The 18680-nt window shown below is 46.3% G+C and overlaps 1 protein-coding gene across 5 annotated transcripts in view; it reads right to left on the bottom strand.

Annotated features, from left to right (window-relative positions):
* The window catches only part of BRSK2 (BR serine/threonine kinase 2), a 488884-nt gene that overhangs the window by 91448 nt on the left and 378756 nt on the right, over positions 1-18680 (bottom strand). For all 5 annotated transcript variants that reach the window (XM_019552172.1, XM_019552173.1, XM_019552174.1 and 2 more), the window contains exons 8-9: positions 2584-2617; positions 390-458 (exon numbers count right to left, since the gene is read on the bottom strand). In XM_019552172.1, coding sequence (XP_019407717.1) covers positions 390-458; positions 2584-2617 — 103 coding nt within the window. The remainder of the gene's footprint in view (positions 1-389; positions 459-2583; positions 2618-18680) is intronic.

Raw genomic sequence — 18680 nt, 5'->3', positions numbered from 1 at the left:
AGATCAGCTTTCCTAGTGCCCCAGAAATTACAACCTTGACCATCTTGCCCCTTTGAGGCCAACTGACTTCAATGAGTTTTGAATCAGGCTAAAGTGCTGCACTATCATAACAGAGCAAAGAGCATTTAGGGAAGCAAGTTCTCCCACAGTCCTCTCTGCTCTGCTGTACAGGGGCAGCAGCACTTCAAAGAAGCAGTGAAACATTTTCCATGTGCTTCCTATGGGACTCATGCAGAGAGAAAGATAGTACACACAGCAGAGAGTTATAGAAATATAGAGAACTCAGGAGAAATGTACACCATGTCAATACATTTAACATTAAATACAGCAGCCTTGTTGATTTTTATTGTGTTTTTCTTTTAAAGGATGTAGCAAAGATGATGACTCACCACTAACAATGCGAACAAAATGACTCCACAGCTCCAGACATCTGCTTTCCTTCCATCGTATTTTTCTCCCTGTGCAACATGAAGATAGGAGCTTAAATTAGATATCCTTGAAGAACAGGGCAGGAAGATTGAAGGACTGGAAGTGGTGACCAAAGCAGCTGCCTTCCAAGGAAATGTTCCTAACTAGCAGGCAAGGGTGTTCATACATTGGCTTCTCGTGAAAGTCAGGATATGCCCTTGTCTGTGATTTGGGGAATGTGAGAGAATGGGGCCTACAATATGGGAAGGCTGGGAATGGCCTTACACCAGTAAAATGACTGGATTCAGCTCTTCATCAGAGATCCCTTAATGATATCAAGAGTTTTTTTCTCTCCTGGTTGGTTCTTAATGGGGCTTGAAATTAGTCATATTATTTGCTAACTTGTAATGTTTTCTGGCCATTCTCATTTATTTTTTTTAACTTCGCAGTTGTGGTACTCATCAGTGGGGGCTGGAGGGGAAAGGGAATTGGTTTTTTTCTGGATGCCTACAGGCTGCATGCACTCAGCCTTTGGGGAGGAAGGGATACAGGGAAAATGGGAATTTCCTATTGCTCAACAGCAAGCCAAGGAAGTGCCAACTGTCCGGTTCCACTTTCCTCAGCTGGAAGCTAAGGATTGTAATGGCAGGGTGATGTCTTTAGGGATGTCACAGCTGGCCCCACTGGATGAAAACAATCAAGCAAAACAAGATTACGTGTATCTAGCTCAGGGGTGGGCAAAATATGACCTGTGGGCTGGATCCAGCCCATGGTGTGATTCTGCCTGGACTGTGGTGGGTCCCCTGGCCCTGCTGACCCAGGCATGGGGGCAGCCCGGGCCATGATGCATGTGGCTGAACCCACCCTACCTGTGTGCTCCCAGCTGGCTTTCATGGAGACTGACCCCCAGCCCTGGATGCAGCTCCCCACCTGGCCGCACACCTGGCCACAAGGCTCCTGGCCAGTATCCATGAAGGCTGGCCCCTGGCCCTGGTTGCAGCATCTTCACTGGGGTTCCTACCACTTCCACTACCCCTGCACTGCTTCACTCCGTGCCGCTATGTCCCAAGCCAGCAGACCGGCACAGGATGTGGGGGGGGGCAGAAGAGGGGGGGGACTCCCTGCCTCACTTGGTTGCTGCTTACAAGGGTGTGGCGGGGAAAGCACCATCACCATCCCAAGTGATGTGGAGTTGACACTGAGTCTACCCCCTCCCTCCCCCGCTTGGGGGCCATGCACCTCAGGCCAGGGGAGGGGACAGGTGAGGGAAAGGAGGCTAAGTTCCCCCCATTCGGTGGGGTTGGCAGTGCCCCATGGCCATTCCCTGCCCCTGCCTCCCCTCCTTGGCCTCCTAAGCCGCCTCCATGGGGCTCACAGCCCTCCTCTTCCCCTTGTGGGTGTTGCCGCCCCTCAGCAAGGCCCGGCGGCACCTTCTAGCTCTGCCCCAGTGCTATGTTGTCACCGCCCCAAGATCCTTGCCATGGCTCCAGAAGCAGCTCCCCACCCGGCTGTGCACTGCATCCAGGGTTGCTCTCCACGGACAGGTGAGGGCAGGATCACAGAGCCAGATTATGGAGCAGTGACAGTGTGGGGCTGGGGTGGAGCAGAGCTGCTATCTGCTCCTTGCATGCTGCTGCCTGAAGAACTAGAGCCCATCATAGGGGCATGCTGGCAGCAGACTGTGGCTTTGACCCAGCCCCAGCCCTGCACTGCCACCACCCCGTGACTACACCCTGTGACCCTGGCCTCATGTGCCCATCCTGCTCCTGGACACCACTGCCTAGGGCCCCATCCCACATAGGGAGTTTTGGTGAGCTGTTGCACAGGGGATATGGTGGGGAGGGGGGGTGCTGACCCAGCTTGTGACAGCTCATCAAAATTGCCTATGTGGACCTCAGGCCCAAATAACTGCTCACTGCAGATCCAGCTGTCCATCTGATTCTGATGGATGGGGTCCTCAGTGAACTGTGCCCTCTGACACTGACATATTGTCACCTCTTTCCGCTACTGGCACGACATACTTCTAGGCCTCACTACATGAGAGAAAATGTTTGCCATATTATTTCCTCTTCAATGTTGACTGGCTTAAGAGTCCTTTGCTGTGGAGACTGACTTTCTGCACATTTAATGAGTGACACATTTTTACGCAGGTGTTTATGTTTCAAAGTAACTTACCCGGATTACTTCGGGGCAGGCATAATGTGGTGATCTGTAAAGCAAAAAGCAATTAGGTAAGTATACAACACTATTCAGTATGTCCATGTCTTCTTTGTCTACTATGGTGGTATCTGAGTACCGTTTACATAAATTGAGTTGGAAGGAACAGAACAACACCCCCCCTCCTTCATTCTGTCAAAGTCTCTTTCTGAGATGGATTTATATTCAGGATGTGGAATAATCCTAAAGCATACTTTAGACAAAACCTTCAACATCAATCCAGTCTCTGATCCATCTCTTTCAGAATACAATTATTGTCCCAATTAAGCAAATCCTACCAAAATTAGTGGAAAGACACTGACTTCTGCAGGCTTTGGAACAGTTCCAAAGTGACCAAGGTCTTGTTCTGAGGATCATCATGTTCTTGGGACCTTGTTTGGAGTTTACAGATCCATTTTGGTGGACCTGTAGCTGTATATACTTATTGGGAAGCTCTCCTCTATCTCTCTCTCTCATTTGGTAATACACTCCTAAAAAAATTAACCTCTCCACTTCCCCCCGCCCCCAAACATGGTAATTTATAAGTCAGACCAGGATTCTTTTGCTGCCACCACCAGAGATAACATCTCTCCCTACTCCATACCAGATTAGGAGAAAAGGCTTTGGGCTGGAATAAAGGGGTGAAGACTGATACACCACTGCTGCATAACTCCAGCCCAATTGCCTTCACTCAGATATTTTTACTTCACACTGTCTGAGAAACTGAAGGCAGTCCAGATACACAAGTAGCTCAGCTTTTAAAAAATATCCCCCCAGACCAATCAAACTCAGACATCTAACACATGACCCTGCTTTCCTGCAACCATCATTAAAGATAATGTAATCTTATACTTGCTCCTGGCATCTCAAGTGGGTAGAAAAGATTAAAATGCAACATCTTGTTTAAAAGAGGACAGGATGGGCAGTGTCAGCTTTACCTAATGAGGTGACCTGTGCTCATAGCAACCTGCACCCTACTCCACTGGTTTGGTTCCTGACTGAGAAACCATCCCCCAGAAGGGTCAGTTACTTGAGTGTGCCAGGCAATTATTTTACTTACTAAAAAGTACAGCAACGGTTATTTATTTTATAGGCTTCATTAAAGGCAGCCTGACAAAAGAGAAAGGACAAAACTACAATAAGCACATATGCAAACCTGTACAAAGCATCTACTGATATCTCCCTGTAGGTAGTAAGCTGTCTCCTTCACATATTTGTCCTATATGCTTGGTGCATCTGTTTTGTGTCATAATGTTTGTATCATTGTTTCAGGATGCTGCATTAATGAACAATGATATCTCTATGTGTACAGTACTTCCATCATGATAAAATGTCTTTATGTGTAGATGGAATGCCCTAATGTGAGGATTCAATACCGTGTTTCTAGGAAGACCATAACAACAAACTCACGATAGGTTTGGGACTGTAACTGTCCTGCAAGTTAAGCTCAACCAATGTGATATACACTTGTAAGGGAAAGGTAGAAACTGGGCACATCTACATAAAATGCTTTACATGAGATTAGAGCAAATTACTGCACAGTAAGCATCACCATGTACACGTGCAGACATTTACTGCACAGCAATTTACTCTAGTCGTGTGTAAATTTGCTATCTGTAAATACAAGTAGCAAATTTACTTGCAAATACTTAAAACAAGTTCCCAGTCCCCATTAGGCAATCATAGAGGAAGGGCTGGGAAAAAGCTCCCAGCCCCCAATCTGTGATTGTGGAACTGGGGCTGGGAGCTCCCTGCATGAGATTTTCCCACCTAACCTGGAGCTGGCTGGGACCTGCCCGACTGGGACAGTTCTCAGCCAGCCCTGGGTTGCCTGGGGAAGTCTGTATGTGGCCTGGAGGTGGCTGGAGACTATTCCATTTCAGGCAGTCCCTAGCCAGCTCCGGGTTGCACGTGCAGACTTCCCCATGCAGCCTGGGGCTGGCTGGGAACTGTCCTGGTCAGGGGCAGGTCCCAGCCCTGTGCCCCGATTGGGTGACTGAGGCATGGGACTTGGAAAGAGCTGCAGGGGAGGGTCAAGTCCCACACCCTCCCCTGCAGCTCTTTCCAAGCCCCTTGCTCCCAACTGGGGAGCTGGGGATAGGACCTCCCTGCGCTAAGGCAGGGGGACACTGCCCCTGCATGGGCTCCACTATGGAGCCTACCCCAGCAGCAGAGCTCCCAGGGGCAGGGAGCAATCTCCCAGCTGTCTCCTGGCCCCATGCTCCCTGCCAGCCCCTGGGCTAGCACCCAGGGGGAGGGTACAACTGCCCCTGGCTGCTGCAGGGGGCCAGTGCAGGGCCAGCGGGGGCAGGAGCAGCAAATCTGCTCCTTTATCCCCCCACATGTAGATGCTTGCCTGGGGTGGGCAGGCATTTATGCATAAATTCACTCTGGGTTACTTTCTCTAGAGTAAACCCACTCTGCAGCATTTGTACATGTAGACATGCCCATTTTCCATGGAAGGCAGAGAATTTAAAAAGCTTTGCTTTCTTGAGCAGAAGGCAGTGTAGAGATGCACATTATAGATTAATAGAATCAGAGATGCATAAACTTTCATGAGCAGGAGCTGACTTTATCGGATGTTATGACAGCATTTGATTACATCTGATTAAGTGAGCTCCTGCTCACAAACACATGCATCTCTGATTCAGTTAAGGTGCGTCTCTACCCTACCTTCTGCCTCACTTCAGACTAACATGGCTAATTACTTACTAATGAAGAACTGGTATGGGTGTATACTAGCGCATTGCGGGGCAGGATGGTTATGTGGCTAGTGCCTAGGACAAGGTGTTAGATTCTCTGGGCTCTCCTGCCAGCCCTGCCACTGATGTCCTAGATGATCTCTGACAAGCTACATAGACCACAATTTCCCAATATGACTGCTAGTTGGGGCATTTAAAATCAATGACCATTTTTGAAAAATGTGACCTAATTTTTCTGTGTTTCTGAGTTTCACTACTTGCAAAGTAGCAGCAGCCATAATTTTAATCCCTACTTCACAATGGAGTTGCAAGGTTTAATTCACTTGAGTCTGCATACGGCTTTGAGATGCTTGAACTGAAATTGCTATAAAGTGGAAAGTACAATGACAAATAGTAATATGCAATAATATTGTTCCCCCCTGAGTAGTGATTGCTTTCAGGGACTCTGAATGCTACTGGAGAGATGTAGAACAGTTTATTTACACTATGTACATAGTCTTATCCTTGAAGTGCACACTATCTCCTTTTCTCTTAAACCAAGATTCACCGAGCTACATACATACAACTCCAGAAACACAAGCTCAAGGCACCTTGAGGCTCCACTAGCAACAGCTGCCATCCCACCCTGTCTAAACCTGGGCATCCCAAAGCCAAGAAGTCTTGTTCTCCAGCTACCCCAGCACTCTTCAGACAGTTGCCAGGCAATAGCAGCAGAGTCATCTGCAGCAGGTTCATAGACCTGTCCTTTGCTAAATTAATACAACTCTACTGGTTCATTACAAGGCACAGGGTGCAATGGGTTAATGCACAGGTTTTCAGACCTGGGCTCAAATGCATCATGGATCACAAATTAAATTATTCTGGTGAGTAACAAAGTCCCTGGCAGATATTTACATACATCATGAAACCACTGCACAGGTGGCAGTCACCGCTTAAGAGAGACTCAGGTCAGGAACGAGGAGCTATAACAGAGTTTGGGCTGGAGCCCAAGACTGGACTAATGGAGCAAATTGCAAACTGAAGCCAAGTTGTTCAGTCAGAGCAATATGAGAACATGGGCTAGGAGATGCAGAAAACAACAAATACTACTTGCAGCAGAGATGAAGCAAAAACAGCTTACACCTTGGACAACTGTGTCTACCAACCTGTTCAGTTTAGTCACCGGAGACTGGCAATATTAGGCCCCTGGCAAACGTTACACTTAAGGTGTGATCAACCAGTTACACACGGCTTAAGTAGTAACCAAGCCACACATTAATGCAATGAATGGCACAATAAACATGGAATAAGCCACAAAGTTATTACACAAAATAAGTGTAATATCTTTGTGGCCAGTTCCCATTGTGCCTTAAATTGCACGCTTGGCTAGGCATCAGCTGATTGGGGCTTCCATCTTGGGTAGCACATAAGAGTCAAGAGTTCTTACGTGCGCCTAAGGCTAGGGGCCCCAATCATTTGACTGCCACTCCCAGACGTGGGGATGCCTCAGAGTCAAGGGCTCCAGTGTGACCCCAAGGCTCAGAGCTGCAATCAGCTACTATTCCCAGCCTTGGGGACACATCGGAGAAATTGAGTCTGTTGCGGCCCAGAGGCTGGAAGCAGCAGCTCACTGGGGGTCCCAGCATCAGGGATGTATCAGAGTCCAGGGCTCTGGCGTGCCCTCGAAGCTGGGAGTGGCAGTCAGCTGATCAGTGTTTCCAGCCTTGGCGGATCGCTGGAGCCCTTAACTCCAATATGTTCTGAGGGTGGGAGCAGGGATCAGCTGACTGGTTTCCTACTTACCCATTGCAGAAATAGCCTGGGATCATAATCCTGGGCTCCCCTTGCACCGACAATAGGGCATGTAGGGGATCTGATCCTCAATCAACAGCACAGCAGGAAGTGAGATTGTTGGAATCATGGATCAGATCCCATGGCACCTTTAATTAAATGTTTACCAGGGTCCTCAATTTTAACGTATTTTCTACTACAGAGCCAGAGCAGCATTCTGGAAAAGGTTTTCAGGAGGTAAGCTGCAGTCTAGTTTTTATACGGCCCCTAGGACCATAGTATTGGAATGTCCTACAGTGCTGCAAGAATTTTAACCACACAATGCCTCTCTGAGGTAGAAAAGGGCTATCCTACTTATAAGATGGGGAATTCAGGTACCTGACAAATGAAAAGACCTACCCAGCATTACAGAGGATATTGGACATTCATCTCAAAACTAAGCCCAGATCACTTAGTCTCAGCCTAGTATCCTGTGTGATTCATCAGTCACCCTTGCTACCTGGAGGATCAGAATGCTCCTTGAGTGGACATAGCATACTGAGGAGCACTGAGTTGAGGAACAAGTTTCCACCTCAGTAATATGGATCATCTCTCCATGCTGATTTTATCAGTGACAAGGGCTGATAGATTTAGCTTTGGATGCAGAGGTAGGCAAGACCAGAATACATTCATCCTGATTGCTTTTCATGGTCACATCCTTTCAAAAGAGAGGGGCTCCAGTGTCACACAAGCTCCGGGTAACCCACATACCAACTTACTTTTTCTATGTAATGCTTGCAAGCATGCCCAATGCAACCCCATTTTCTGATCTGAATAAGAACAGTTTCTTATAAGATTCTTAAAGGATTCCCCCTCTGGATGTTGTAAGAATGCTACTATGAATTGGAAAGACAGGAAAGAAGAATATAGAACTCCTGGTGGAAGAAGCACTCAACCTTATGCAAGATGAAGGACTTTCCAAACAGTCGTGAAAAAAAATGGCAATAGCATCTAATGTGGAAAGTTGGGCCAACTAAGTCAGTGCTGCTGCTGAGCTTGGGATATATATATTGGGTAGGATCCAAGGAGAAAGTAGGGGATCAGAAGGTGGGTCAACCTGACCATTCAAACAGCTGCAGTGCAATTGTCAGGAATGCAGGCTTCGGGCAAAGCCACCCTAAATTCTTGCCAGTGCAGGGCATTTGCAAGCATTATCTTGGCTAACAGCTCTGAACAGGATCTCCGGGCCAGCCAGAATCTATAGAAAACTCATTTCCACACTGCCAATCATGAAGCAACTTCAACTACTTTAAAGAGAAAACTCAAATTTAATCAGAAATCTATTTATCTTTCCACGGAGTCATGAATATTTCTTTGGCTCTTATCACTAATTATTCAATATATGTGTGTGCCTAAGCAACTTTCTCTGCCTCTTCCCCCCAGGCCATCTCCTCATCCCTTCAGCTGCATCTCCATGCTGCAAAGCCACAATCTGTCCCTGATAACAAATAATAATATCAGTGAGCAAGATAAAGAAGCAAGTTTTGCCTGCAGGCTCTACTGTGAGGAGGCACCAAAACCAGCAGTGCTTATTTCGGGAGTGGTGTTGACTTCCCTGGGCCACAGCCTGCCCAGGGGGGCAGGGATGCTCTGAATGGTTATTCTGCAGCTTTGACTCCTGGGAGAACCAGTGCTACATGAAGCCCCAACAGCTGGAGGCAGTATGGTTTCTGAGATTGTACTTGCTCACTTGCTTTCTCCCTCTTGCTCCCTGTTGCCCTTATGCCCTAAGTTCTATTGTTAAAGAAGGCACGTACATTTCTCTGTTCCTGCCACTAGCTCTTGTTTCTGCTGCTGGGGCTGTCAGCAGCTGCATCTCTTCTTCTTCCACTGGTCTTCACTGTCTTCCAGTTGGCTTTCAAAGGCAGTAAGTTAACCACCAACACTAAAGCCCTCCCATTCTGTCAAATAGCTGAGGTGAAGGGAAATGCCAGTGGGGTAAGGCAAGAGGAAAATGGAATTGGGCAGGAGGAAGAAGTAGATGACAGGAATGCCTTGGAGGAAGACTTGAGTGGTAAGATGGCACTCAGACTTGAGAAGACAGCAATGTGTGGAAGGCCTAGAAAGCTTTATGCTGAGGAGAGGGGTACCGTTCGTGGGTTCTGGTAACAACTTTATCATTCAGCTCAATTAAAGCAGGGATGCACGCTTTTGGATCCACATATCCACAAAAAACTTCAAACACTTCTTTTAAATACAGACCGACCCATTTTTTTTTGGCTGAAAATTTCAAAGCAAACCCATTAATTAGTTTAGGAGTTCAACTGAATTAACAAACTGGGTCCTCCAAGAAAGCTAGCATCTGTGTCAGTCTTTCCCTTGTCCCAAATGATCTGGGCAACTGAATAACACAGATGATTTCAAGTTTTAGTGAGTTAAAAGTAACTGAAATCTTGTGCATAATGTAGACTTGAAGAAATTAAGTTATAATTTAGCAAGGTTATTAACAATTGTTGTATCTAATTATATACACGATATAGATAGACAGGCTCGAGTAACTCTTACGTGCAGCTACTGACATCAAAGATAATTCAGTTAGTCATCATCCTGTACACCTAATTTGCATGCAACAATTCTATTAGCCGTAATGAGTCATTAGTTAAAAGACAACTGTACCCGTGTGCCACACCATGTTTTCTCACTGGTGGATTACGTGGATCAAAATTTACTGCTCTTTATAAGTTCCATAGCTTCATGTTCACTCAGAGCATTAGTGGTTCCCCATGATGTTGCTGTCCTGACTGCAGTGCCAACTAAGCCAGCTCTTTTGGGAGAACAAAGGCAAGGACATAAAGGAAGTTGCAGAGAAGCCAGGGCTGTGGTTTGGTTCTCCTAACCCTCCTTTCATGTAGCATCAAACTTACTAAACCAACAAGACAATAGCTATGCCTCTACTTCATTGTTAAACCAAGTGACAGGCACCTGGATCCAGCTGTCTCTGGTGTATATTCCTAGGATTTCAGGGCATTCCCCACAGATTTTAGCACTGCAGTAAATTACGCTGTTCTATGATTCTTTCCCCATGAATTGTGGGAGAACTCATCTGTCTTGTCTTCACAATGGGAGGAACTGTGGGAAGCCACGAAGAACTACCAGCAACTGAGTGGCTTGGTCTGCTTCCTCCCTGTAAAGTGGGTTTAGGCTGCACAACAAGCTTTAGCTTACACATCAGGGCAGGCTAGGTATCCCAAGCACCATCTCATGCAAGCTAGAGGGCTGCGTGCACACATGGTAGCCAATTCACAGCAGCACACGAGTTGGAACCTCCAGTGAATGTACTGGAGACAAAGCCATTTTCAATATCAAGTCATATTCACCAGTGCACCCTTTAGATGGTTTTTGGTCCTCTTGCAATGCCAAAGCAACTGGAAAACAAACTTAACTGGGGATTAGGCTTTAGCTGCTTGTTGCTTTTCTGGTATACCTGTGATTTGGCCCTTAAAATAAATGTTTAGTAATTTAAAAAAGTTAGCATATCCCCATACAAAAAGCTAAACACTAGTAATACAGACTTAGTTAATTCACAGGTAAATTAACACAAGGAACTTGCAGTGAGGGAGGCGAGTATGGGAGGCAAAAGGAACTGGAACTTGGACTTGGATAGGGAGCCAGAGAGCAGCGGGACTGGGAGCTAGGGAGGAAAACAGATGTGGGGATTGAAACCACTCATGCCCAGGAAGAGGAAACACTAATTCTGGTGGCTCCTATGTTTTGAAAGCTTGATTTTGCTACCAGAATAATTTTCTTTCAAGGTATTTTCATATATATACAGAGAGAAAGAAATGAGTGCAAGGCACATGACAGGTTCCTTAAAATCAGGACCAGCTCCTGAAAATCCATAACTGGCACTGCTAGGCCCCTACCTTTAACCAGAGGCATGGTCACATACAAAACACCGGTAACATGGATTTGGGGCTATGGGATGTCTGTCAGGGCCTCCTCCATGCTGTGTTGGTTGCTATAGATAGAGAACACATCCTGTGCCCACACTTAACTGCTAATCATCTCTCCTGGGCACACATGCTTATTTTACAGATCCAGGGAGTCTGTGGGCCTGCAAAGGGTTACTGGGAAACGCCTAGAGGGAGAGCGGTGGGCAGAGGAATTGACTGCGTTGGGGTTCTCTTCTTCTATTATGGAACTGACAGGTGCAAGACTTTTCCTCCTTTCTAAATCAAATCAGAAACCATAATCATCATCATTCTTCCCACACGCATGCAGCTTTTTGGATCAGGGCAGGGATTCCCCATGGAGGCGCTGATGTAAGGGGATTGCTGCATACAGCTAGTTAATTGAGGACCTGTCAGGAGCAGTGTCAGTCTCTGTGCCGACTGCCTCTTTGGGGGCTGGGCTTGGAACGGGGGCGAGCTGCATTTGCATGTCAGCTTTGCCTTCTTTACCATTTGTTTTGGGCACAGAGATTTAGAGCCAGCGAGCACAGAGACCAACACTGCCACTAGGCTCTCAATCACCCACCTATCTACCGCCATCCCATTCCCTCTAGGACTCTTTCCTACATGGTGATAAAGTGAAAGGGAGAAGAAGTGGGAAGAGGGTGAAAAGATATTTCCAGGTTTCTAAGAGTGACAAAAATCACTGCAAAGTCTCAAATATTGTTCCTTGGCGATGCCTCTGTATTCCTCTGTGGTCTTGTTTTCCTGTTGCACTGTATTTCCTCTCATACAACAACCCCCCTCCAAATAGGACAAAAACCTTGTTTTCAAAAGGCAGAACTACAAAAAAAAGATCTTTCCTTGAAACTACCGGTAAGTAGCAGTAGGAGCCTCCGAGGTGCAGGGTAGGGGGTGAAGTGTCTACAGCCAGCATTACTTTTACTCTCCTCCATCAGAGGCAGAAATTGATATTATGCTATTTCCTCACTTATAATGAACAGCCCAATTTCAAGAAGATACATTTTGGAAAAATGGTGTGTGTTACATGCAAGAAAATATAGTAATACCATATCACAAATCCTACTTTACAGATGGAAAATTGAGGCACAGGGATCTTGACTGACTTGTCACACAGGATGTCTGTAGTGGACACAGAAGTCAGTCCCAGTTTTCCCGAATCCCAGTCCGGTGGCTTTACCATTCTTGTCACCGACTGACAGTGAAACACACCTGGCAAATATCTACCACTCTAAAATATCCCTATTCAGCACACAGCAAAGAAGCAGTTGGGATTTGGAAGGAAGTGAGTTGGGAATTTCTCAGCATTTAATTGTCTGGACTTTTTTTTTTGCCTGGAAGGGTAAAGCTGAGGAAGAAATGAAGAAATCTGAACTAATAAAAGCTGCCTGCTGCCAAGTCCCCAGCTCCATTTGCAGCCTGTTGTTTGCTCCTGGGCCTCCCGGCTCTGGGAGGAATGCAAAAAACCCGCTGTATTACTTCCACACTTTAGGGACAGCTTCTCCAGAAGATTGCCTTGTGGTACAGTTTCTGCAATGAGTTGTGCTGCCAGAGTCACAATTTTCCCCTCAGACCCTAAGCGCCATTTCTCCTCCCCTTGAGGGTCCAGGGACATGTGTTTAAAACTGTCGGTTATGTCTCTACCCTTTGTATAATGAGGATTTGAGTGATACAGGTTTCCAGTAATGGGGATTTATTACAACCAAGGCCTGACATGAAGTCAGTCAGTGACAAATTATGTCAATGAAACAGCAAGTCCACCTCCCCCCTCCTCTTTCATGTTCTCCAACCCACATAAACACAATCAGACTGCACTTTTATCATTTCCTCTAGGGATATTTTTATCGGTAGCCACCACTGTTACAGAAAACAATCTATGCTGATCCAATGAGTATTTCCTCTCAAACACTGAAACTGAAGCATGGAATATTAAATATGAGAAGCGACAAGAAAGTAATACTCCCAACCATGTGACATTGCTACAGATGTCAGTCAGCACTGGAAGACCTCAACCCATCCAAACTCTACGTGGTGCTAAGCAGTTCCATCCACATTGAAAAGGGCTTTTGACTGCACGCTCTAGCCCTGGCATTGCACCAACAGAAAGTTAGTTCTTCTACACTGCTGAATCCCACCAGATCCACTCACTGCCACTGACCTGGAGGCGCCTTGTGTGGCTATTGATGGAAATGTTACAGTTTCATTTCATTATTGACGCTCACAGCATGGATAAAAACGTTCTGGAAATTAACTTCTAGGTGCATTGGAGGAGCTGCTCATTAAAGCTCAATAACAGCCATGATTCACTCTGCGTTGCATTTTTTTTTTTTTTTTGCTATGTCAAGCGCAGGTAATGCTGTTGCCTTGAAAAGCTCTGATATTGGTTACTGAATGTTTCACGGGCAGGGTAGCCAGGATTCTACTGCCTTCCTTTGTCAATGTGCAGCACGACATTACATATTCCTTCCTCCCTCCCTCCCTCCTTTCACCCCCAAACCAGATATATCACAAGGCACCAGTATGAGCCATGGTGGGCCCCATGCCAGGAGAATTAATGAAGTGGTGTAATAGCTCACATGGAAGCCCGGTGATTGGCACCGTGCTTAAAATGCATCTGCAAGGCAGGAGATCACAGTGTTGCTGTGTTCTGTTTATTACAGTCACGTCTCTTCCATTCCATTGATTTCTTTATTAGTGTGTTTTAAGGCAGCAACATGGGGGCTGCCTCTGCTTGAGGCACTGAGGTTTGAATTCCAGCACTGCTGATGGAAAGGAGGTCTTCCTTCGAGACTGTACGCAGGGATGGCACTGCCATCCGCTAACAAGAATTGGATCCCTGCTGAGTGGTTCCCTAGGAGTTTGAAGTATCCTGCAGGGCTATATGAGATTGGGTTTTTTCAAGGGGTGGGGGGAGTTAGGGAGTGAGCGGAAGCAGGAAAGAGTTTTCCTGAGAACAATATACAGGCTTTGTGGTAACTGAGGTGAGAATTTCAATTCTCAGCTGAGAGGAAAGACTTCAGAGCAGCTGCAAGCAATCAAATGGAGGTTCAGAGCTCTTTCTTGGCATATAGGTAAGAGTTCAAATCCTGCCACAGGGTATCACTCGAAAGGAATTAATGCATCTCAATCTGTTTATTGCCAGATATTTGCCCATGTTCCATAATTTTACTCTCCTGGCAGCTTTGCCCATTAGAGGTCAAGGATGATGAAACCAAGGGTAATATGGAGGACTGAAAGGTAGGTACCCAGGGCCTGCTGCATGTCCACAGTGACATGTAGTGGCAGAGCTGCAAAGGGGCTGTAGGCTAGAGCAGCAGGGCTGCATGAGGTTGAGGACTGTGTTGTGTTCACCAAGCTGTGTGGGACACTCATGACTGTGACTCCAGAAGGTGCTGAAGGGTTGTGTGTGAAGACACTTGTGAACCTGACTGCACTGTGTGTAGGCCATGGGAGCTGAGGGGCACAGCCTCTGAATCTAACTTCCTAGATCCAAAATGCTGGAGGCTGCAAGTGGGAAAGGAACAGTAGAAAACCCCCCCAGTCATACACCGGTCACTCTCCCTTCCAGCATCCACTCTTTGCCAGTATATGACACAGGGGGCATGTCTACACATTCATTAATGTGCTGTAATTACAGTGCATTAAGTTTAGTACTTGTAATGACAGGTACTAACTTAATGCACCATAATCGGTGCTACTGAGCATTAGTGCAGATGAACTATTTTTTTGTTGTTGTGATGCTATTGTGCATCTACTGCACATTAGTACAGGCTTTTCCTGCCGTACTAACACATGGTTGAATTAGTCTTCTGCACACTAAGCATCTCGTGTAGATGCGCCCAGGATACTGGGCAAGACGGACCTACTGTGTGATGCAGTAAATGGCAGTTTTTAGGTTCTTATGTATAACTCAGACTACTTATGGTTAGGAGAAACAAATTCACACCAAATCTAAAAGGATTAGGTTTGAGTTCTCTCTCTCACATGGACAACGTAAGAATAACTGCTCCAAACGGTATTTAGCCTACCATTTGTTTCCTGAGGATTTTCTTCTGTTGCAAGTGGGATTCAGAGATGACCTTCCACTGGGCAGCAAGTGGTCAGGAAAGCAATTCTCAAGTGTTACCAGTAGGTGGTGCTACCATACAGCAGGTCCCATAAGTGATGACTCAAACTCCCTTGGGGTACCCTGCTGCTGAGTCACTGCAAACATTACAGCTTGGAATGGCTTGAGAAACTGGGGCTCTCACTCCTGCATGCTCCATTTCATTATGAAGAAGATTTAGGGAACCTGGCATTTGGCTTCTGTTTTTAGTCATTTTTAGTGTTTATTTTTGGCTGTCTTAGAGTCTTGGAACTTCCTAGAAAGGCCTTGTTTCCCCCCACAAAGAGGCTTATGTGAATGGCAATGGCATAGATTTGATCAGCTCCATCATTCATTGACTGTTAAATCAATGCAAGATTTTCTAGGTAATCTCATTTAACCACACAAATCCCAAGTGACTTTCACACTGTTGCTCTTTGTGCCCCAACAAGGAAGCTACAGAGATCACGAACAAAAGATTCAAACAGAAGTGGATAGTGGCAGCTGGAAGGGGCCATACCTTCTGGTAAAAATTTCTTGCATTTTTTCACCTGTGGATAATTATTCAAGCCCATGGTTGAAAAGCTATCACTACTGCTTAGTGGGTTGTGGTGACCCACAAAAATTATGTGGTGGCCAGTAAACGGGAACAAGGCTTCAGGGGCAGATCCAGAGAGGGTGCACTGGCATGGACATGCTCACCTTTGATACCTGCTTTACTCGCTCAGCAACTATGCTGAGGGACCCTGACCTGCTTGTGCTCAGTCAGGCTGGGCTTGGAGATTTGCAAAAGGAGGTTGGAGGAACAAAACAGGAAAGAGAAAACCTAAGGAAAAGTGCAGGTAGGGAGATTAAAAGGGGGTGGGGTAAGGGTAAGCAGTGCAAAGCCATGAGCCTGATCCCCTTGCTGCTTGCTGCTCTAGGCAAGGTCCTATACCCTCCTGCCCTTCTTCTTCCCTCCAATGGCCCAGACAGTGCTAGTGTCACTTCTTGCAAACTGCCTGCATGAAAGCCACCGGGGAATGGGCAGTAGCTGGGTTTTTGGGCACATGTTGCTCCAGGGAAAGTCCTATCCTCCTCCACCTGGCCAGCACAACTGTTGTGATGCAGAAACACATTTCTGGCACCGGAGTCAGCAGGGAATGGGTAAGTGGCGTGCAGCTCTGGGAGCTAGGACAGGTAGGGAAAGTCCCATCCTCTCTTTCCCATCCCCTCCATGTGCCTAGGACAGGCTCCTGGGAACCAGGGCACTGCACTGGGGAAAGTCCCATTCTCTCTTCCCCTCTCCCCTCCACTTGGCCAGCTTGAACAGCTGCTGCTATATGGGCAGAAAACTATACCAAAGTCAGGGCTCCCAGAGTCCAGGGCACATACTGCTTTGGGGGAAAGTCCTATCCCCTCTTCCAGCAGCTCCCAATCTGTGGTACAGGTACCACCTGTGGTATGCAGACAACCTGTCTGTGGTACATGTTAAGAGATTTATTATAATTACTTTATATGACAAAAAATTGCAGGCGGTACTTAAGTCTGTATCATTTTAAATTGGTGGTGTGCAATCTGTAAGATTTTGGGAACCACTGTAGGTCTCTTCCCTTAACCTGGCCAGCACAGCTACTTCAGTGAAGGAGCAACTTGCTGGTACCAGAGCCAGCAGGGACTGGGTTAACTGGTGTGGGCTTAGGTGCTTGCCCATTCATCTCTATCCCCTCCCCTCTGCTTGGGTAACAAGGCTGCTGCAATGAGGGAGAAAACTGCCTAGCAGGGAATGATTAAGCAGCGCCTTGTCCTGAGCCATGCTCTTCAGAATTTGGCTTTCTCATGTGCATGCCCACCTGGGCTGCACCCCTTGCAGCAGCACAAAGACCAGCAACAGTGAAAGACCTGGCTTGTCTTTAAAGGCTCACTTTAAGGCTTCCCAGAGCCATATGTGTCTGCAGCTTCTTCACTATGCTCCTGCCATAGAAATGATAGAAATTTAGGGTTGGAAGGGACCTCTGGAGGTCATATAGTCCAACCTCTTGCTCAAAGCAGGACCAGCCCCAACTAGATCATCCCAGCCAAAGCTCTGTCTAGTTGGGTCTTGAAAACCTCCAAGAATGGAGAGTCCACAACCTCTCTGGATATCCTGTTCCAGTGCTTCACCATCCTCCTAGTGAGAAAGTTTTTCCTAATATCTAACCTAAACTTCCCTTGCTGCAACTTGGGACCATTGCTCCTTGTTCTGCCATCTGCCACCACTGAGAACAGTTAGCAGTCTAGCCATGCTTCTTGCAGTCCCACACCTTACAGATCTTCTTCACTCATGTTGCTACTTACTGCTCTTGAGGCAAGGAGTCTTTGTGATATATGTTTACTGGACCAGCTGTATAGTTGCATAGTTTTTACTTAATATATAACAAAATCCTGCATAATTCAGTAAAATTATATTTGTTTTTCCTTCAGTCTCAAACTGAATAATACTGATGCAGCATACTATCTGCAAACCCCTTTTCAAAATCCTAGATCTGCCCAGGCAAGGTTTTCAGGAATGAAGTAATTGGAATACCTTGATTTCTGTAGCCAGTTGAGACATCTGAAAGGGGCCTAGTTTTCAGAAAGTGTTGCACACGCTGTCCATTATGGTGGTAGTCAGCAATCTTTTAAGGATGCAGGCTGGATAGACTGAGTTAAGGTCAGAGATGGTGGGCAGGTGAGTGGGTGCTGAGACCCCACCACATAAGTCACTTTTCTCATGGTAGCACAGGGAAAGCACCTGCAACTCATGCTTTTCCCCATGACAGCATAGGGAACTGCTGCCCAAGTCCCCTGCCACCAAATGCCATTGAAGCCCTATGTCTGTAAGCAAGGTTCAAATGGCCCCAAAGACTGAATCTGGCCCTGCCTTATAGTATTCTAGTTTGGGCATTCAAAAATGGAGGTTCTCACAACTGCTAGGCATATTTACTCAAATTACTACCATACTTACTCCAATAGAAGATAACGCTGATTATAAGACAACCCCCCCACAATAATTAGATTCTATATATGGAAAATTTAAAACCTTGTTATAATTTTCTAGGTATAGTGTCTAATTATTGGAGGTTTGCCTTGAATTTCTCACCCTCTCACTAACTGCAGCAGGGAAAATATATCTTGGGGGTTAGATTGCTCTTTTGCTTTCTATTTACCTCCAATTTTTCTCCTTGCCAGCCCCTTCCCTCTTTCTTTACTATCATACCCTGCTGCCCTCAAGCACATGGAAATGAAGAGCAAATTTAAAAACAGTAACCTTGAAATTAAACATAGCTGTAGCAATTTGCATATAGCACCCATGTACTTTGTTCATCCAGAATTGATACGTGTTGCCATTCTGTGAAACTGCTACAAGTTTTAGCACAGGTACTCCATAAACACAATTTTGAGCACCTAATACAAACTGCGTATGGTAGTAGTCCAAAGCCAAAAGCTGGTGATTTTCCACACAGTTCACTGTGCTGGCCCCCAGCAGTCAACAGCATTTCAAGCCATGGTGACTCCATAGCTCAGCACTGTTCAGTATGTGTATACTCCAGATACCCCCGACAAAGAAGC

This window comes from Crocodylus porosus, unplaced genomic scaffold, assembly GCF_001723895.1.
Source record: "Crocodylus porosus isolate Cpor-Errol unplaced genomic scaffold, CroPor_comp1, whole genome shotgun sequence".
NCBI classification, from domain to species: Eukaryota; Metazoa; Chordata; order Crocodylia; family Crocodylidae; genus Crocodylus; species Crocodylus porosus.
Note: the sequence above shows the minus strand (reverse complement) of the source record. Positions and strands in the feature narration are given on the sequence as shown.